A 19234-nucleotide genomic window follows, 5' to 3' on the forward strand; every position below is an offset into this window, starting at 1 on the left:
ACCTGTGTATTCATACTGAGCACAGGATATATCAACTGTGCTTTCCAGTTTTACTCCCGAAATATCTGAAAGCCATTTACGAAAGTCTTCATAAAGAATTTTCCTAGAGGAAAAAATAGAGTGAAATAGATTAACAGCGAGATCTCAGCTGAAGTTAGATCACAAATTCAATTAAATTTAAACACTTACTGGGTGATTTTTTTAAAAAACAGAACAATAAGCACACACTTGAATACAAAAAAAAATATTGAAAATTCACCTGGCAAAGCAAACCTGCTAAACAATACTCCGTGATTCTACTATATATTAATAAGTTATATTCATATATGTACATGTATACTGTGTATATGCTTCATTTGTCTGCATGTGTGGAATGTCTGTACGTGATTTTGCACTGTTTGCATTGTGCTGCACCATGGATTGGAAAACACTGTTTTGTCAGGTTCTTTGTCAGGTTGTACTGTATGACAAATAAACGAACTTGAACAAAGATATAAATAATAAAAATATTGAATTGCAGCGAAAGAGGAAAGATACAAAGGAATCCACAGGTAATGCCTTTGACAGCATGTAGTCCAGTAGGGACAGAATGATACAAGTAGTGGTGTCAGTGGCAGTGGTGTGGTACTCATGCCCAAATGTCAAAACTCTAAATATCTCTTAGTGGGCCCCATTTCCCAAGTTGATTTAATAAATGTCCTAAAACAATTCTGTTTCTCATTGCTATACAAGGAAACACATTTTACTGAAAGGGTCAATGAACACCACAAGGGATTCAGCAATGAACTCACCTTAATGCTGAGATATGGTACTCCTTCCTTCTCCTGAGGTCATCTGACTGTAAAGAAACAAAGCATTAACATCTCTAAAGTCAATCTATTCTAACTCTAGAACTGTCCCCGTAATAATTCTATTTACTTACATGAAAACTTCTTGTTTGGAACCTCAATTAGAATAATTATGTTCAGAATTTCATCTCACTGCTTCTAGTGACAGTCATTTTCGACATCATTGTAAGGAATTTGGCTGTTTTATTCCCTCCAATTTACCTTGAATAAGCTAATAAAAACTTACAAATAATATTTTTAAATGCCCGCAATTCACTGTTTCTGTTAAGAAATTAAAAATCCCAGCAACCAGTGGAACTAGAAAGTAATGTGACTGTCAAACACCAATTTCCCCAAGTGAATGTAGGATTTAAATTGTACACCTCACCCTATTTCAGGGTTTCTGTTGTGCAGTCATCAGCTCACCTGATATCACTTCAAAAACAAATGTCTTTTAACATTATAACAAGGACTACACTATAAAAATGATTATTTGGCTGTATAGTTTTGAAAAGACCCAGGATGTAGCAAAGAGCCATTTGTATATAAAAAAAATTAAGTTTATTTTGTTCTTTCGTCTGTCTTTTTTAGTACCAGTTGAACTATGATTCTCTTGTCCAAATCATGCAACTAGTCCATTTGCTGGTGAGAGAACGCCAAAGCCTATGTCATTATTAAGTATCTGTTGCCACATGATGCACAAGCTTCTTTTATTCAATGCAACAAAACCAGTAAATCTTCAATAAAATTTCATTTATCAATATATAGTGTGGCTGCACACATAATTGAAGCGGCAAACCAGCCTCGCTTGTCATGCGCGATCAGCGGGACAGCCACGGCAAAGATGGCGTCAAGGGTCCTTTTCTTCCAGTACAGACCGGAACTACACATACGTGCTTACATCAGCACGACACGAGTTACAGTATGTGAGGGGAGGGCTCTGGACAGCCTTAAAGGCTGCAGTGCAAACTTCAAAGTAAATCAGTTGTGCTTAATGAGGTCACAGCCTGCTGTCTCTGTGCTTTTCACTGTGCTCGCGCACAACCCACCTCACTGATGGCCCTAATAAGGCTCAACGTTCTGAAAACTCAGCACAATGGACCCTGTAGCTGTAGGCGCCATTACATAAAGCTGCCCACGTTTTGGGCGAACAGGCCCCGCACTTGGTTTGGTCCAAACGGAAGCTCAGTTCGACAAAATACTTCCACATCATCAGCTCGGTAGACCAGGAAGCTGCCTCATGAGTGTATGACCTCATCCAGGCACCACCAAAAGAAGGTAAATACATGGCTCTTGTTAAAAGTCCAGAGGACCTCAAAACCCAGCAGCAATAGAATTTCACTAAGGCGAGACCTTAAACAAAAGTTGCTTTTAATTTTCTTTCATCATAAAAACAGGATCAAACTTTAACTTATTACTATTTTTCACCTAACTTAACCCACTTCCAATTCTAAGCGCACATCTATATAATGTGTCAGGAAAGCTCTTTGATTCACAGTCCAATCTCACTTCTCCACATTCACCAGTATCAGGCCATTTTTATACTGTGCACAGAATTTTTACCAAGCTCTGATACTTAAAGTTAAATGGTTACCACTCTGGAAGGTTCTTGATGGTTTTAGAGAGAGCTTTGTTGTTCACTGGACACAAACTGATTCCTTCTGGCCAGCTGAACAGCCTACTCCACATCTGAGACAGGATCTGAAGTCATCTACCATTAGTGGTTTAGACCACACCAGGTCAATAGAGGGGGGTACCACTTAGGCATTTTTTTTTATTTTTTTTATATAAAGGGTTTAGGGGGGGGGGGCGGAGGATTTTTTTGTTAAATTTTGTATTTGGGGTTTTTTTGGAGCTTAAATTTGTGCATGGGTTGATTGTGCTGGGCTTTGTTAAGACACAATGAGTAAATTGAATTTTTCACATTTAATGTTAAAGGGATGAATCATCCGATAAAGAGGAAACATGTGTTGGACTATATTAAGAAGATGAAGGTGGACATTGCTTTTTAGCAGAAGACACATTTGACAGAAAAGGAACATTTGAAATTGAAGTGAGATTGGGTTGGACATGTTTTGGCATCCTCTTTTAATTCGAAAGCCAGAGGAGTGGCAATCTTGATACACAGAAAGCTGCCTTTTGTTTTAGAATCTTTTTCTGAGAATGCTGGAAGGGTTTTGAAAGTTAATTGTAAATTGTTTTCGGAAGCTTGGACTTTATTGAATTTGTATGCACCAAATGAAGATGAACAGATGCTTTTTTGCATTTGAATCAATCAAATGAGAATGTAATGGTAGGAGGGGACTTTAATCGTTGTTTGGATCCACTGTTGGATAAACCTCCAAAAATTGTTAAGAAAACTAAGATGGTGAAAAGAGTAAATGAATTGATGGAAGACTTGAATTTAGTCGAAATATGGTGACGAATTCATCCGACTGAGAAAGATTATTCTTTTTATTCTACTCGTCATGAGTCTTTTTCCAGAATAGATCTTTTTTGCTGTTAGCTCATTTACAAGGTAGAGTTGATAGTGCAGAGTATAAGAGTAGAATTTTGTCAGACCATTCTTTGGTAACTCAATATCTACTAACTTATTCTTCTCCAAGACCTCTGATTGGTATAATTGCTTATAAAATCTCCTGAAATTTTCATTAATTTCTTGTGGTTTATATGAAATCTGATTATAACTGCATGAGTTTTTCAAGCTTTGTTGGGACCAAGAAAAACTGCCTCAGGACCTTCGTGATGCCACCATAATCACCCTGTACAAAAACAAAGGCGAGAAATCAGACTGCTCAAACTACAGGGGAATCACGCTGCTCTCCATTCAGGCAAAATCTTCGCTAGGATTCTCCTAAATAGAATAATACCTAGTGTCACCGAGAATATTCTCCCAGAATCACAGTGTGGCTTTCGCGCAAACAGAGGAACTACTGACTTGGTCTTTGCCCTCAGACAGCTCCAAGAAAAGTGCAGAGAACAAAACAAAGGACTCTACATCACCTTTGTTGACCTCACCAAAGCCTTCGACACCGTGAGCAGGAAAGGGCTTTGGCAAATACTAGAGCGTATCGGATACCCCCAAAGTTCCTCAACATGATTATCCAACTGCACAAAAACCAACAAGGTCGGGTCAGATACAGCAATGAGCTCTCTGAACCCTTCTCCATTAACAATGGCGTGAAGCAAGGCTGTGTTCTCGCACCAACCCTCTTTTCAATCTTCTTCAGCATGATGCTGAACCAAGCCATGAAAGACCTCAACAATGAAGACGCTGTTTACATCCGGTACCGCACGGATGGCAGTCTCTTCAATCTGAGGCGCCTGCAAGCTCACACCAAGACACAAGAGAAACTTGTCTGTGAACTACTCTTTGCAGACGATGCCGCTTTAGTTGCCCATTCAGAGCCAGCTCTTCAGCGCTTGACATCCTGTTTTGCGGAAACTGCCAAAAATTTTGGCCTGGAAGTCAGCCTGAAGAAAACTGAGGTCCTCCATCAGCCAGCTCTCCACCATGACTACCAGCCCCCCCACATCTCCATCGGGCACACAAAACTCAAAACGGTAAACCAGTTTACCTATCTTGGCTGCACCATTTCATCAGATGCAAGAATCGACAATGAGATAGACAACAGACTCGCCAAGGCAAATAGCGCCTTTGGAAGACTACACAAAAGAGTCTGGAAAAACAACCAACTGAAAAACCTCACAAAGATAAGCGTATACAGAGCCGTTGTCATACCCACACTCCTGTTTGGCTCCGAATCATGGGTCCTCTACCGACATCACCTACGGTTCCTAGAACGCTTCCACCAGCGTTGTCTCCGCTCCATCCTCAACATTCATTGGAGCGCTTTCATCCCTAACATCGAAGTACTCGAGATGGCAGAGGTCGACAGCATCGAGTCCACGCTGCTGAAGATCCAGCTGCGCTGGGTGGGTCATGTCTCCAGAATGGAGGACCATCGCCTTTCCAAGATCGTGTTATATGGCGAGCTCTCCACTGGCCACCGTGACAGAGGTGCACCAAAGAAAAGGTACAAGGATTGCCTAAAGAAATCTCTTGGTGCCTGCCACATTGACCACTGCCAGTGGGCTGATATCGCCTCAAACCGTGCATCTTGGCGCCTCACAGTTTGGCGGGCAGCAACCTCCTTTGAAGAAGACCGCAGAGCCCACCTCACTGACAAAAGGCAAAGGAGGAAAAACCCAACACCCAACCCCAACCAACCAATTTTCCCCTGCAACCGCTGCAACCGTGTCTGCCTGTCCCGCATCGGACTTGTCAGCCACAAACGAGCCTGCAGCTGACGTGGACATTTACACCCTCCATAATTCTTCGTCCACTAAGCCAAGCCAAAGAAGAAGAAGATTATTTCCTTTCCTTGTTGCTACAATAGTCTTTGATATTTGCTCCGCCTTGAACTGCCAAGCCAGGATTTTGTGGGTTTTATCTCCTAATTCATAGTATCTTTGTTTTATTTTCATTATGTTTTTTCCCCACTTGGCACGTTTGTAATATATCATATTTCAATTTTTTTCTCCACCAATTGTCTTTTTTTCTCTATATTTTCTCCTTTCACTAAATCATTCTCTAGACTCTATATCTTTTATAATTTTTCTAATTCTTGGTAATGTTCTTTGTTGATTTTAGTGTATAACTTATTATTTGCCCTCTAATAAAAGCTTTCATTGCAACCCATAATATAAATTTATCTGTTACAGAATTTGCATTCATATCAAAATTATTTTAATCTGTTGTTCTATAAATTGCCTAAAATCTTGGCTTTTTAGCAAGATAGGATTAAGTCTCCATCTATATCCTTTAATTGGAGTATCCTCCAGAACAATTGTTATCCGTAAGGGTTAGTGATCTGATAACATCTTGGACTCTCCCTTATATTTGGGCTGAAAGTAAAAACATATCAATCTTGGAGTAAGTCTTATGTCTGTTAGAATAATATGAGTGATCTCTATATTTTGAGTGTTGTTTTTTTTTTCCATATGTCTATTATTTTCATGTCAATTTAGCTGCTTTTTTTTGTATTTTTCCCAGTTTTATCTGATAACAGATCAAAGCTAAAATTTAAATCTCCACCCAATAAGATATGTCCTTGAGTATCTACCAAATGTAAAAAAAACTTGCATAAATTTCTGATCGTCCACATTAGGCGCATAGATATTGAATAATTTCCATGATTCCGAGGAAATATGGCATACCATCATAACCTATCTCCCAGCTGGGTCTGTCACTACTTTTTCTATTTTAATAGGCAAATTTTTATTAATTAAGATAGTCATCCCTCCAGCCTTTGAGTTGTAAGATGACACTACCGCGTGACCTACCCAATCTCTCCAATTTAAGATGTTCTTCTTCTGTTAAATGAGTTTCTTGTACAAATGTTATATCTATTTTTTTTTCCTTTTTTTAGTGATATCAATAATCTTTTTCTCTTGATTTGGTTATGTATTCCATTAATATTAATAGTTATAAACTTCAACATATTCATTTTGTTAGACCGTGTTTTTTTTACATATCCCCCTCTCAGATCCTCAAACTCTTTGTCCTACCACATCTCAAAAATTAACATATCTTTCTATACATATTGGCAAAAACCCTGAAAAAATTAAGAACCAAAAAGAAGACTAAGAAGCAGTAAAATGGAAAACATGGAGAAATGCCCCCCCTCCCCCCACCTTATTGAGTTGCCCTTGTTGACCTGCAGGAGAACCACAACACCCTTTACAGGTTACGGTATAAACTGCAATTGTCAACTGATTTTGTAGCAAACTGTCCCTCCCCAGACCCACCCCATCCCAGAGAATTTATAGCATATTTTCTAAACACTTAAAGCTCTCATATATTTCAACTATTAATCAACCAGTTAACCTCCAAACATATTTACATATATATTGTCTTTAACTGTCTCTTAGTTTTGTCGATCACTTTCTTCCTTGTTGAATATTTGTCAGTTGTTCAACAAGTCTTGAGCTTTTCTTAGGTCATCCACCCAGGATAAATATTTTTAACACTGCCAGGTGCTACCAGACAAAATTGTAAACTTTTCTCCATAATGTGTCTTTTATTGGGTTAAATTCCTTGCGTTTCTTTAAAAGTTCAAAACTCATATCCGGGGAGAAAGATATTTTATTCCCATTATATTTCAATGGTCCTTTAATTTCTTTTGTTCTTCTGGCTACCAACCCTAAAAATTTTTCCATTGTCGGATACCTTAATAACTTGACCAGGATGGAGCATGGTCTTTGCTGTGCCTGCAGCTTCAGTGCCAATGTTCTTTGAGTGCTTTCGATTTCCATTTCTTCCTTAAGTTCTTCCATTTCCAGAATTTGTTTTAAAAATCCTTTTATGTCCGTACTGTCCACATTTTCTTTTAGGCCCACTACTTTAATATTATTACGCCTACTAAATTTTTCAAGAATGTCTATTTTCTTGGGGCAATAAATCTTGCATCTTTGTGACCTCTTTACTCCTTTCTTCTGTTTTTTCCTTTAAGACAGTCATGTCCATTTCCACTCCTTTCACTCTCTTCTTCTTCTTCACATTGTTTTTTCATATCCCTTATTACACTTTCCATATGCTGAACTTTTATATCTGCTTCCAGTACACATTCTCTATTAACTCTGATGTCCGACATTAATGTTTCCATCATCGCTCTCAACTGATTGCCACTTTATATCTACTGTTTGTTTTTGGCTTTTACCTTCAGTTTTCTTTTCTATTTTTCTTGTCCCTTCCAAGACTTCTCTCTCGTGCTCCGTATCTTCACTTGACGTAGAGTCCATTTCCAAGGCCGTTTCTCCTGCTTTACTTGTTGTTGGGCTTGCAGGATCTTGCTACTGGTGACTGTTCTCTTCAGTGTCCTGACTGCAATGCATTAGCGTTCCACTTTCTTTTTCATCAGCCATCGCTGGAGCCTGCCCTGCAATCTTTCACGCCAACGTTGCTCACCTGTCGGTTTCACAGCTCAGGCCACCTTACCCAGTTATTCTCCGGAGACAGCTGGTTTCACCCAACCAACCGCTATTCCATCACGTCACACCCTCCTCGCCTATTCTCGCTTCGACCAACTGGCTGAGTTCGGCCTCACCATCAACCCAGCCGAGTGCCAGTTCGGCCTCGAAGAAATCGACTTCTTGGGCCACAGGATCACCAAGAACGGTGCCTCTCCTTTACCCAGAAAGGTGAAGGCTATACAAGAGTTCGCCAGACCAACAACTCTGAAGGGACCGCAAGAATTCGTGTGCATGAACTTCTACAACAGGTTCGTCCCCGAAGCTGCCAGCATTATGCACCCCCTCTCCACGTTAACGTTGAACTCCAAGAGAGACTGGACTGACAAGGCACAGGCAGGTTTCCAAAGAACCAAAGAGGCCCTGACTGCCACAATGATGCTTGTCCACCCACGCATGGACTGGAACAGTTCGTAGCAACACCTGGAGGCCCCTCACCTTTTTCAGCAGTCATCTACAAGCCCCTGAACTTAAGTACACGCGTTCTACAGAGAGCTGCTAGCCCTCTACCTGGCTGTCCACCATTTCACTACTTCTTGGAGGGGCGGCATTTCACGGTCTACACCAGGGGTGTCAAACTCAAATTCACAGAGGGCCAAAATTAAAAACGGACTAAGTCGTGGAACAAACTAAATATTTATTGAAAATTTTCAACAACATCTGCATGTTTTCTCTTCTTTCAACATATGTAATGTTAAACTTTTTCTTATTAAAATAAATGTTTAATAATAGTTTTGGTTAAACTCTTTCCAGAAGAAGCATTAACAAATGAGAAATAAAATATTCAATAAATAATATTTCTCTATAGCCTTTAAGCTCCTTTTAAATGTTTTTTTTTTTCACAAGCCAACAAGTCAAAAAAATAACAACTTGCTTCAATGAAAATCCAATCTGTCAACTATGAACAGTCCAAAGTTAACCAAAGAAAATATTAATCCAAGCTTAGCTTGCTACACTGTGATTTACTCTGATGCACCTGGGTCTAAACCAAATACTTGGCATCACTTCTTAGATGCAAGTTCATCAAACTCTGGGGTCAGAGTTTTCCTCCCACCTGTCATGAAAGGTCCTGTTTTCTGTCTTTCGTTTGGCCATTTTTCGTAAGGGGTTTATTACATGTGAGTTGGGCGGCAGGTCGCAGATGCTAATGAAAGTAAAGAGAGGAGGTGGGGGCGATTAGCGGGCTGACGGGCCGGCGCCAACGCATTTGCAAAGCATTCTGGGATTTGTAGTATTAGCTGTGCATGCGCTATACTGGCGCGGCGGCCAGCGGGCCAGCTCTAATACATATTTGATATGATCTTGCGGGCCAAATATAATTATATCACGGGCCAAATTTGGCCCGCGATCCTGAGTTTGACATGTGTGGTCTACAAGCTGTTGATGTTTACATTCTCCAAATCGTCTGACCCGTGATCCGCCCGCCAGCACTGCAGCATTTATCTTATCTCAGAATTTACTACCTCCATCTGCCACCTCTCGGTCAAAGAGAATGTTGTCGCCAATGCACAGCATCAGCTACCATGACCTGGCTCAAGCCCAACAGGACGATCCAGAGACCCACAGTTTCAGGATGGCGATCACGAATTGGCAGCTCCGAGACCTCCCACTGGACACCAATGGCACGATCTTACTCTGCACCACTTCCACCGGCCAACCCCGACCAATTGTCCCCGCCTAATGGTGACAAACGGTTTTCGACACACGACACGGCCTTTCCCATCTCCCCATACAAATGATAGTACAGATGATATCCTCCCTCTTCATCTATCACGGGTTGCAAAAACAAGTCAGCGAATGGGCGAAAATCTCCACTCACTGCTAAACTGCAAAGATCCAGTAGCAACTAAACCCCACCTCCAAGAGCTTGACACACCCACTTGCAGGTTCCACCATGTGCACCTCAACATAGTAGGCCCCTTGGCAGTCTCCCGAGGGTCACACTACCTGCTCACAATAGTGGACAGATTCACCCATTGGCCGGAGACTGTCCCCATCCTGGACACTACCACCGACACTTGCATCAGAGTTTTCCTCTCTGCCTGTGGTCTCCCACTTTGGAGTCCCAGCGCACATAACCACCGACTGGGGGGCCCAATTCACTTCTGCCCTTAGAAATGAACTCTCCAAATTCCAGCTACATGACACCACTGCCTACCATCCTCAGTCCAATAGACTAGTCGAGCATTTTCATCCCCACCTTCAGTCGGCACTGATGGCAAGGCTGGAGAGGCCAAACTGGGTGGACGAACTGCCATGGATTCTCCTCGGTATCCACTCAGCACCGAAGGTCGACCTCAAGACCTCCTCAGCAGAGTTGATCTATGGTGAACCCATTGCTGTCCTGGGCCAATTCCTCCATCACCAGAGCAAGATTCTGGCACCACCATCATACTGGAAAGTCTGAGAGACAAAGTGGGATCATTCGCACCACCGTCACCATCACGACACTGCCACCCAACCCCCCCTCGCAGGTTTAGACTATGTGTTTGTTCGCAGGGGCAGACTCAGACCCCTCCAGTGTCTCTATAAGAGACCCTACAAGGTGCTCCAGAGAAATGCATCTACTTTCACTCTTGACATCAGGGGCAAAGAGGAACTTTTCACCCTGGACACTTCGACTTGTCAGAGCTGGTAAATGTCCTGCTGCCAGTTCAAAGAGGTCAACTTCTGAAGCAGCAAACCTCACCCACGACACACAGAGCCCACCTGGGGGTGGGGGTTTGTGTGGCAGCGCACATAATTGCAGCGGCGAACTGGTCCCACTTGTCATGTGCAGCTATGATGGCATCGCAGGTCCTTCTCTTCTGGTACAGACCGGAAGTACGAGTATGTGCATATGCCAGCATGACACGAGTTTCAGTGCACAAAGGGCAGGCTCCGGATGGCCTTAAGGGCTGCAGCGCAAACTTCGGAGTAAATCAATTGTGCTTAACGAGCTCACAGCCTGTGGTCTCCGTTCTTTTCGCTGCACTCGCGCGCAACCAACTAGAATAGGATAAACTCTGCACTTTTGATGCATAATTTCCATTTTCTTTTCCCTCCAGCCAACCCTTCCATTACTTGCCTGCACAAACTGCTTCTCACCTGCTTAAATTTATAGAGATCATTGGATTTTTCATGAAAATTTAGTTGCAGAAGCTCATTTTGAAGCCCTGTCAGGAACAACTGACTCTGGATAAAACCTGGTATCACGCAGTGTGTGAATGGTTGACAGCTGACCAGCAGACCCTGCTCTGTAAAGGAAAGGAGAAATATATTAGGTAAATATCTTGTCGAGAAGCACTTATGCTGCAATAGACAGCAATTCAGTTTCTTTGCTAAAATGATCACAAGCTCTGAAAGAAATACAATGGGAAACTATTTCTACACTGTCACAATACCAATAACTGCAGGATTGGTTCCACTTATATTGCCTGGCGAACACTTGAATTATCTTCCCAGTATGTGCTGATCCCCCAACTCGCCATCAAAATAGGAACATACAAGGTGTGCAAATCTTTGTGTTTGTCCTCCATTTAAATCAAATCACGTGTGCTAATTTTGGCCTCACCTGTCTGTACAACCCTTAGTAATAATATCAAGGCTACCACTTTACCTCAGTGCCACTTCCTGCACTAAACCCCCAATATCCCTAGATTTTTCTAACATCAAACAATCTACTTATCTGGGTGTGAGCAACTGAGTCTGCATGCTCCTCTTGGCTAGAGAATTCCAAATATCGACAAGAATTTTTTTCTTATCCTTGATCTGAATGTCTGATGCCTTCGTTTAAAACTGTGACCCAAGTTCTCGATGAAGTCCACCTCTCTACCCCAGAGGCCCATTGGTGTTGTCCTTGAGTAAATATCAATGCTCAAGATCCATAGCTTTTCAAAAACTAAGGGAATTACCACCCCTGAAGCACCCAAAAAACATGCCAGAAACAGGGGTCATCTTATAGCCCAGATACAAAAGTGAGACATTAAAATTCTACTCAAAATGCCACTTGATTGGTTGCATAACCCACTCAGACACCACCCTACAACAAATGTTTAAGTACATTAGAAATACATTTTTATTGTAAAAAAAACATCTAAAATCCTTCAAAAATCACTATTCATGATCATTATCTGAGGCAAAGAACTGGGTAAGCACTTCTGGGCAAGTCATCATGATTCCTCCTCTCATTGAACATTGTTTCTTAGGCATTTTTATTAAAACATCATTCTTTCTCCACTCTTGTCATTTTCTCAGTTATGTCAGCTGTTAGATTCCTTGGCCATTTCAATGATTTTTAACTTAAAACTTGCTTCATACTTTCTTTGTTTTGCTGAAGAGTTCACGATAACATCCACCTTCCAGCCCGCGCAACAGCTCAGTCAACACGACACCAGCTCAGTCAGCACACATATTGTTTTTTTTTGGGGGGGGAGGGTGGGAGTTGCCTTATACACCCGATAAAACCATGAAATTCAGGCTGAAATTGGGGAACCGTCTTATCTTATAGGACAAAATATACAGTAAATAATATGAGGATCAGACATTATTTTAACATTTGGCAAAGCAGTCTCAAGGAGATGCTTTGTCTTTTTTTTTAAAGATATTTCTAATGCCACTGCACCACTGTCCTCTCCTGTACCCACAACACCTCATTAGTCAGGAAGGCACAGCAATGCCTCCCCTTCCTAAAGAGGTTGCGGAAGGCAAGGCTACCAGCCCAAATCTTGACAATATTTTATAGGAGCCCAGTTGTGAGTGTTCTGTCAGGTTGCACTAACATGTGATGTGGTAGTTGCAAAACATTGGACCAGAAGTCAATACAGAGAATTATCAATAGAGAGTATCACTAGGGTCCCCTTTTCTTCCAATGACAGCAATCATCTGAAGCATTGTTTAAACAGGGCTCATAGAATTATCGAGGATTTTTTTTCCATCCCTCACACAGTACCTTTGACCTGCTACCCAGGAGGTACAGCAACAACATTATCAGGCTAAACTGTGAAATTGAAAATAGTATTCTGTAACCAAGTAAATCATTCCAAAACATTTATTTATTTATTTATATTGACCTTTTTTTAATATATATATATATATAAATAAATAAAAAGATATATATATATATATATATACACATACGTTGAGTCTGTATACACGATTAGTATGTGTGTATACATATGCACATGTGTGTATGTATATATATATATATATATATATAATCACGTTGCTCTCCATTGCAGGCAAAATCTTCGCTAGGATTCTACTAAATAGAATAATACCTAGTGTCGCCGAGAATATTCTCCCAGAATCACAGTGCGGCTTTTGCGCAAACAGTGGAACTACTGACATGGTCTTTGCCCTCAGACAGCTCCAAGAAAAGTGCAGAGAACAAAACAAAGGACTCTACATCACCTTTGTTGACCTCACCAAAGCCTTCGACACCGTGAGCAGGAAAGGGCTTTGGCAAATACTAGAGCGTATCGGATATCCCCAAAGTTCCTCAACATGATTATCCAACTGCACGAAAACCAACAAGGTCGGGTCAGATACAGCAATGAGCTCTCTGAACCCTTCTCCATTAACAATGGCGTGAAGCAAGGCTGTGTTCTCGCACCAACCCTCTTTTCAATCTTCTTCAGCATGATGCTGAACCAAGCCATGAAAGACCCCAACAATGAAGACGCTGTTTACATCTGGTACCGCACGGATGGCAGTCTCTTCAATCTGAGGCGCCTGCAAGCTCACACCAAGACACAAGAGAAACTTGTCCGTGAACTACTCTTTGCAGACGATGCCGCTTTAGTTGCCCATTCAGAGCCAGCTCTTCAGCGCTTGACGTCCTGCTTTGCGGAAACTGCCAAAATGTTTGGCCTGGAAGTCAGCCTGAAGAAAACTGAGGTCTTCCATCAGCCAGCTCCCCACCATGACTATCAGCCCCCCCACATCTCCATCGGGCACACAAAACCAAAACGGTCAACCAGTTTACCTATCTCGGCTGCACCATTTCATCAGATGCAAGGATCGACAATGAGATAGACAACAGACTCGCCAAGGCAAATAGCGCCTTTGGAAGACTACACAAAAGAGTCTGGAAAAACAACCAACTGAAAAACCTCACAAAGATAAGCGTATACAGAGCCGTTGTCATACCCACACTCCTGTTCGGCTCCGAATCATGGGTCCTCTACCGGCACCACCTACGGCTCCTAGAACGCTTCCACCAGCGTTGTCTCCGCTCCATCCTCAACATCCATTGGAGCGCTTTCATCCCTAACGTCGAAGTACTCGAGATGGCAGAGGTCGACAGCATCGAGTCCACGCTGCTGAAGATCCAGCTGCGCTGGATGGGTCACGTCTCCAGAATGGAGGACCATCGCCTTCCCAAGATCGTGTTATATGGCGAGCTCTCCACTGGCCACCATGACAGAGGTGCACCAAAGAAAAGGTAGAAGGACTGCCTAAAGAAATCTCTTGGTGCCTGCCACATTGACCACCGCCAGTGGGCTGATAACGCCTCAAACCGTGCATCTTGGCGCCTCACAGTTTGGCGGGCAGAAACCTCCTTTGAAGAAGACCGCAGAGCCCACCTCACTGACAAAAGGCAAAGGAGGAAAAACCCAACACCCAACCCCAACCAACCAATTTTCCCCTGCAACCGCTGCAACCGTGTCTGCCTGTCCCGCATCGGACTTGTCAGCCACAAACGAGCCTGCAGCTGACGTGGACTTTTTACCCCCTCCATAAATCTTCATCCGCGAAGCCAAGCCAAAGAAAAAAAAAATATATATATATATATATATATATATATACGTACGCACACATTGTGTGTATACGTACGCACATTTTGTGTGTATACGTATGCACATTTTGTGTTTATATACCTACGCACACATGTGTATACACGTACACACACATTGTATGTGTATACACGTACGCACACGTGTGTGTATACACGTCCGCACAAGTTTTGTGTGTATATATATATATATATACACGCACACGTTCTGTGCATATATACATACACGCACACGTTTTGTGTGTGTATAATATATACGTGTGTGTGTGTGTGTGTGTGTGTGTGTGTGTGTGTGTGTGTGTGTGTGTGTGCTGTAGTCTGGAGAAAGGCTGTTTCGCCTGGTTGTCCAAGTACAGTCAGATGATAATAAACTTGAACTTGAAGTGATTGGATGCTCAAATCTTCGAACGGCATTTCACATTACCAGAGTGGGCCAAACTGACACATGAATGAGGCCTCTAATTTCTGCCTATCCCGCCCCGAAAGCTCCTGCCTCTCCTTGCAGCCTGAGAGCTGCCGCCCCTCCTCCGGGCCCCAATTCCTCACCCTCCGAGTACTCAAAGCCCCGGCTCCAGGCCTCGCTCACTCGCTCCTTGGCTTCCAGCAATGACGGGTTGAGTTCCGCCACCTCCCGCTTCAATTGCTTTTTCCTTTCGCCCCCATTCTCGGGCTCTGCCCGAAGCCTCTTGAAGCTCATTCCCACAGCAGTTTGGCAGTTTTGATCGATTCCAGTTCACGTGGTGGTTCGAACAAAAACTACATTACCCAGCAACACCCTGTACCCGCTGACTCCAGGAACAGCGCCGCCTAACGGTCCGGTCAGCGACTCTTGTGCTGGAGTGCACCCACATGGCGAGTCGTGGAAACTGCTACAGGTCCCTGAACAACACCACAAAAACTCTCCATTAAATGTTGAATTTCAATCCAAAAAATGCAAATGTTGAAAGTCTGAAACAAACCAGAAAATGCTGCAAAAAATCCACCCGACCGGGTAGTATCTGCAGATAACGAAATCAAAATGCCATCTCAGACCAAACATAGTCATTTATGATGAAGACTGTTCACATGATCCATCGAGCTCAAGATGAACCATGTTATAATTGCCGAACCTGTTTTGATTCATATCATTCTGTTAATATTACATTTAAAATTGTAATTTAAATTAACGTATTAATTATTCTCTTTTTTTCTGCAGAGAACTTGTTATGTCTACCATGTTCCAAAAATAAGGCGTTTCCTGATGGAGCTAGAATCTGGAACATAAAATAAACTGCTAGAGAAATTTAGCAGATTAGCCAGCATCTTTGGTGGGGAAGTGATGGTCAATGTTTTGGATCCAGAGGCTGTAACAGGACTCAGGGAGCAAAGAGGGGTGATACAGAGGCTGGCACAGGAGCTGGCAGCAGCAGGTGGATGCAAGTGACCCTGTAACAATGGCTACGGCCAATGTAACAGCCTACTCTACTTCTGGGTTGAACTCTCCCAGTACAGATTTCTAGTTGGTGCAGAGGTTAGTGTCCTTCCTCCTTTTGGTTTTGACACCCATACCAGGAGTGCGGGACCAGAGCTCACTGCGGTGAGTAACAGTTCGATTCGTATGTACGGCACACAGAATTTACCCCTGAAATTTGGCGACAATCGGATCACATGGAAGTTCATTCCTGCTGTGTCCTGGCTGTTGCTGGGTGCCAACTTCCTCAGAGCCCATTCACTAATGATGGACTTAAAAGGGAGCCGGTTGGAGAACAACACAACATTCCAGACTTTTCGCCTTGGAAGAGCCAAACTACCTGCCTAGGTACCATGGAGTAGTCGAATAATGAATTCGCCATACTTCTTGCAGAGTTTCAGAATATTGTCACTCCCCAGTTCTCTACTGCCATATCCAAACATGTCATCATACACCACATCCTCACCCAAGAACCTCCTCTACACGCCCAAGCCCGATGGCTGCCACCCAATTTGCAGCTTGCAAAACAAGAGTTCCTCAAAATGGAGGAACTTGGAATCATATGCAAGTCTGATAGCCCATGGGCTTCCCCACTACATATGGTGCCCAAAACCACAGGAGGCTGGAGATCTTGCAGGGATTACAGGCATCTCAATTTCTCTATAAGTACAACCACTACACTGTGCCACATATACAGGCCTTTACACCTAACCTTCACGGGGCCAAGTTATTTTCTAAAATTATCTTGGTGTGTGGGTACCACCAAATATCTGTTAACACGGAGGATGTACCCAAGACCGCCATCATAATACCATTCAGCCTCTTTAAATTTTTGAGAATACATTTTAGGTTCAATAATACTGTACAAATATTCCAGTGACTGACGGATGCAGTGGGACGTGGAATGGACTTCCTTTTCATATACTTGGATGACATACTCGTCGACACCCCCTCCCACAAAGAGCACCTGCAGCATCTATGTTTAATCTGCCATTGCCTACAGGAGTTGGGCTAACTGTGAACCCTGCCAAGTGCAAATTCAGGCAGTCCTATATCGAGATCTTCTCAATAGCCGTGGTGTCATTCCATTTCCTAGCAAGGTGGAAGCCATCCTCAAATTTGTGAGGCCCAATACCATCAAAGAACTCCAGGAATTTGTGGGGATGGTCAATTTCTAGTATTGTTTTCTAACCTCTGCAGCTCATATTGTGAAACCCCTCATTGGCCTCATGTCCAGCAATGCCAAAGCACTCAAGTGGACAAAAGAGTCGACAGTAGCATTCCAGAAGACCAAAGACGCCGTAGCAAAGGCAACATTGCTGGTCCATCCATAAAATCTGATGCACCAACTGTCTTGATGATAGACAGGCTCGACTGTCAGTAGGTAGGGTCTTAGAACAGCATACCAATGGACAATGGAAGCCTGTAGCATTTTTTAGTAGGCCCCTCCACCCTCCAGAAACAAAATACAGCACATTCAAAAGGGAACTGCCGGCACTGTACCTAATGGTCAGACACTGTCACTATTTTTTGGAAGGCAGGGACTTCAGAGTTTTTACTGAACACAAACCACTAATGTTCAACTTTGCGAAGGCATCAGATCCATAGTCAACCCAGCAGCAATGCCACCCATCTTAGATATCTGAATTTTCAACTAGGATTAAACATATCTCCGGTAAGAGTAATGTGGTGACTGATGCCCTGTCCCACTCCTCCATTCAAGCAATATGTGCCATCTCTCTGGGTGTAGACTACATGGTGCTCACCAAAGCTCAGTAGCAGGATGATAAACTCTCCCGACTTATAGAACTGCTGGCGAGGATGTAGCCTTTGGGCTGCAAGGTACCATGTTCGATGTTTCCACAGGTCAGCCTCATCCTATCATCCCTGCTGTGTGGAGAAGTTGCATTTTTGATGCCATTCATGGACTGTCAATTCGAGTGATGGTCTGCCTGATAGCTGACAAGTTTGTACAGACATGGACTCAAAAAACAGGTCATGTACTGGGCAAAGACGTGCATAAATTGCCAATCTGCATAAGTGCAAAGGCACGTGAAGGCACCACTTCAGCCTTTCCAGCCACTGCTGCGCAGATTCAACCATGTACATGTCGACATTGTCAGCCCACTTCAGATATCAAGAGGGCCTAGGTGGCCAGAGGCAGTTCCTATGATGGGCTCACTAACTAATTCATGTACCAGTGCTTTTATTTTCCTGGGTATCTCAGTTCAGCCTACCCACATGTCACCTCCGACAGAGACCCACAGTTTACCTTCATCCTCTAGGATATTTTGCCACGACTGCTGGGAATACAGCTCAACCACATATGCAATCGAATGTCCTGGTGGAACAGTTCCATAGGCACAAGAAAGCTGCACTGATGGCCCATCTCCAGGGACCTGATTAGGCAGACGAGCTGCCCTGGATCCTCCTAGGAGTAAGAACAGCACCCCAGGAGGATCTCAACTCCTCATCAGCAGAGTTGATTTATGGAGCCCTCTCATTATACCTGGGGAGTTTGTGCCCACAGCACATGGACAGGAGCTGCCACCAAATGAAGTCTTAGACAGACTGTGGGAGCAGCTTATAAAATTGACGTTCCCATGTAAAGGCATGGAACAATTACACCCTTCATCCCAAAGGAACTCCAGGACTGTGAGTTTGTGTTTGTGCTTAGAGGTGCACATGGGTCACCCTTACAGGGGCCATATGAGGGCCAATGGGCACTTGGACCTGCTGTGCTTGTTCTTCCCACAGAAATAACACTTTAGAGTTGCATCGGGCATCGTAGCGACAGTAGTAGGGTAGACAGAGGGCATCCTGCTCACATCAGAGTGTGGGGTCCAGCCCCAAGAGTACATGTCCATACTTAAGACTGCAGCCTCCTTCATCTCTGTGATCCGGATCATGACCTCTAGGTTTTCTCCCCCGTGCTCTAGCAGGTGCTGCCTCACCTCATTCGATCGAACCCCAGCCACATAGGCATCCCAAATAATATCATCTGTGGTCTCTGCAGCAGTTCTGTCTGTGCAGACACAGTCCTTGCCCATTGCCCTTAGTGCCTGAATATTTCTTTGGCTTGGCTTCGCAGACGAAGATTTATGGAGGGGGTAAAAAGTCCACGTCAGCTGCAGGCTCGTTTGTGGCTGA

The 19234-nt window shown here is 43.2% G+C and overlaps 1 protein-coding gene across 3 annotated transcripts in view; it reads right to left on the reverse strand.

The window, feature by feature from the left end:
• The window catches only part of ogfod1 (2-oxoglutarate and iron-dependent oxygenase domain containing 1), a 53725-nt gene extending 38321 nt beyond the window's left edge, over positions 1–15404 (reverse strand). For all 3 annotated transcript variants that reach the window (XM_069901050.1, XM_069901051.1, XM_069901049.1), the window contains exons 1-4: positions 15181–15404; positions 10947–11095; positions 792–838; positions 3–103 (exon numbers count right to left, since the gene is read on the reverse strand). In XM_069901050.1, coding sequence (XP_069757151.1) covers positions 3–103; positions 792–838; positions 10947–11095; positions 15181–15331 — 448 coding nt within the window. In that variant the 5' untranslated portion in view covers positions 15332–15404. The remainder of the gene's footprint in view (positions 1–2; positions 104–791; positions 839–10946; positions 11096–15180) is intronic.
• Positions 15405–19234: the final 3830 nt, after the last annotated feature.

Source organism: Narcine bancroftii, chromosome 10, assembly GCF_036971445.1.
Source record: "Narcine bancroftii isolate sNarBan1 chromosome 10, sNarBan1.hap1, whole genome shotgun sequence".
NCBI classification, from domain to species: Eukaryota; Metazoa; Chordata; class Chondrichthyes; order Torpediniformes; family Narcinidae; genus Narcine; species Narcine bancroftii.